The sequence below is a fragment of the Pediculus humanus genome, genomic scaffold (genome assembly GCF_000006295.1).
Source record: "Pediculus humanus corporis 1103172107507 genomic scaffold, whole genome shotgun sequence".
Lineage (NCBI taxonomy): Eukaryota > Metazoa > Arthropoda > Insecta > Psocodea > Pediculidae > Pediculus > Pediculus humanus.
This window is the reverse complement of record NW_002987123.1, coordinates 14,722-16,985: the sequence shown is the minus strand read 5'-3', so window position 1 is coordinate 16,985 and position 2,264 is coordinate 14,722. Positions and strand designations below refer to the sequence as shown.

At 26.4% G+C, this 2,264-nt stretch overlaps 1 protein-coding gene across 1 annotated transcript in view; it reads right to left on the bottom strand.

Annotated features, from left to right (window-relative positions):
* Window positions 1-2,264, bottom strand: part of Phum_PHUM161810 (faint sausage, putative) — a gene marked incomplete at both ends in the record, with an annotated part of 12,007 nt that overhangs the window by 1,450 nt on the left and 8,293 nt on the right. Inside the window, one exon of the mRNA XM_002424871.1 lies at window positions 864-1,154. Within this exon, the coding sequence (XP_002424916.1) occupies window positions 864-1,154 (291 nt within the window). The remainder of the gene's footprint in view (window positions 1-863; window positions 1,155-2,264) is intronic.

The following is a 2,264-nucleotide window of genomic DNA, read 5'->3' as shown; positions in this document are numbered from 1 at the left end:
AAACCGGTGTGTGTGTGTGTGTTCACCACTGTATGACCTTTGACATTAACAATCGTATAAAAATAAATTTCTCCTTTTTTTTTTTAATTATATTTAAAAAAAGAAAAATTTTAATTAAAATATCGTCATCGTTAAAATTTCGTTAAAAAATTTAATTTAAATAAAAAAAAATTTTTTCTGACACGACAAGAGACTATTATTATTATCATTATTATTATTAAAATTATAAATTCACATTTAAAGTTAATCGAAGTATATAATTTTAAAAATATAAACGTTTTTATAGCGACAATGGGGGTGGTGCTGGTGGTGAAAGGCGGTGGGGTGGTTGAAAACAACAACACATGTCGGTTATTATTATTTAAGAAAATAATAATAATAATAAAGGGAATTAAAATCCGAATTTAATAATTGACATTTTCTCCATTTTAAATACCAGTAATAAAAAAAACAATAGAAAAATGGGAAAGGGAAGGGAAAGGAATGGGAGGGTGTGGATTGGGAAAATTTCAAAAAGTATTTTTCAATTTTAAGCATTTTTGAACAAAAGTAAAACTAAAAAAAAAATAAGGGTTGAAAATTATATAAAAAAATTTTTTAAATTTTCCGTTTTTTTGACATTCGACCCCATAAATGGTAAAAGATTTTTTTTAAAAATAAACTTCCGGTTAAATTTTTCAAAAAAAAAAAAAAACTGATATAAAATTATATTTGTTTTTCGATATATATATATATTGTTTAATAAATACGTTTTTTCGGTTTTAATACCGGATACGCACAAAATATACATTTAATTAAAAGTTAATTTTATTGATTAATAACCGGAAATAGAAATTAAAAAAAAAGAAAATTCTTATTCTTACCTTTTACGGTAACATCAACGTTAACTTCGCTTCTCCATCTATCATATTTTCCTCTTTTACTCGAAACGCATCTATATTCTCCGGCATCTTGATAAATAATATTTGATAATAAAAGACCTGGTCCTGGACCTACAGGCTCCAATCTTCCATTTGCGACAACCCTGCTCCAACATCCCATCGCTTCTTCCGGACATTGTAATTGAACGACTCCTCCTAATGGTACTTCAACTTGTCGTCCTCTCGGTTGATTATTGACAATCGAATCATGCGTGAAATTTTGTATTAGGCCGTCTAAAAGTTAAAAAAAACAAACCGGAAATGAAATTTTATTTCCGGTGGGGGGGGGGTTTCCAAAACATCGATAAATGAAACCAAAAAAAGGCGTTAAACTATAAAAATAAATGTAAAATATTTTAATACATAATAAAGTGAATTCTAAATAGGTGCAAACATCAAAAGATAGATTAAAGTAGACCATTCACAAAAAAATATATATAAAAGTATAATAATAATAATAATAATAGTAATAATAATAATAATAACAACAACAAGAACCGACGAAGGGAAAAAGGAAATTGATGGCAAAAATAAAAAAAAAAAAAAAGGGTTTTTAGAAAACGATTCAGTTTCGGCTCTCAACCTCTCCTCCTTTTACCCCTTTCCCCCTCTCCTTTCCCCCCACGACCCCCTTACCCTCGTGCTCTTTTTCTTACACCGCCCCGAAAAATTTCATTCCCGAGAGAATTAACAAGATGGAAGAATCCGATAAAACCTTTTCTTGAATCCCATTTTTTTTTTTTTTTTGTTTTTAAACGAACAATAAATAAATGTTGATGAGAACAAGGAAGATTACCAAAAGAATAAATAAATAAAAAAATTCTTCCCTCCCCTACCCTACCCTCTCTCCTCCCCCTCTTTTTTTATTTAATAACAAAATGAAAACAATATTATTATTATTATTATTTAAAAATTTAACAATAATTTTTTTTTTGTTTTTTTCTTTTCACTTGCATTTAAGTGAAAGTATATATATATATATCTAATTAAAATTTATTACTCTTTTTATTACTCTATTTTATTACGGACATATTTAAAAAAGGATTCAAATAATTTTTTTTTTACCATAGAGTCGAAAACAAAAATTTTTTTTAACGTCATTTCCGTTTTAAAAAAAAAAAAAATTAAAATTGAGCCTAAACACACAATTAAATTTAAAAATTATTATCATTATTATTATTATTATTATTTGTTTGTTTTTTTTCATTTTTCTAAAGCGTAATAAAAAAAATAACAATAAAGGATGATGTATAATTTTTTTTTTTAAACCGGAAACAGGAAACCAAAAGTCTTTACATTAGCGGTCACGGCATATGTAAAATTTCACAAAATTCATGTAAATTT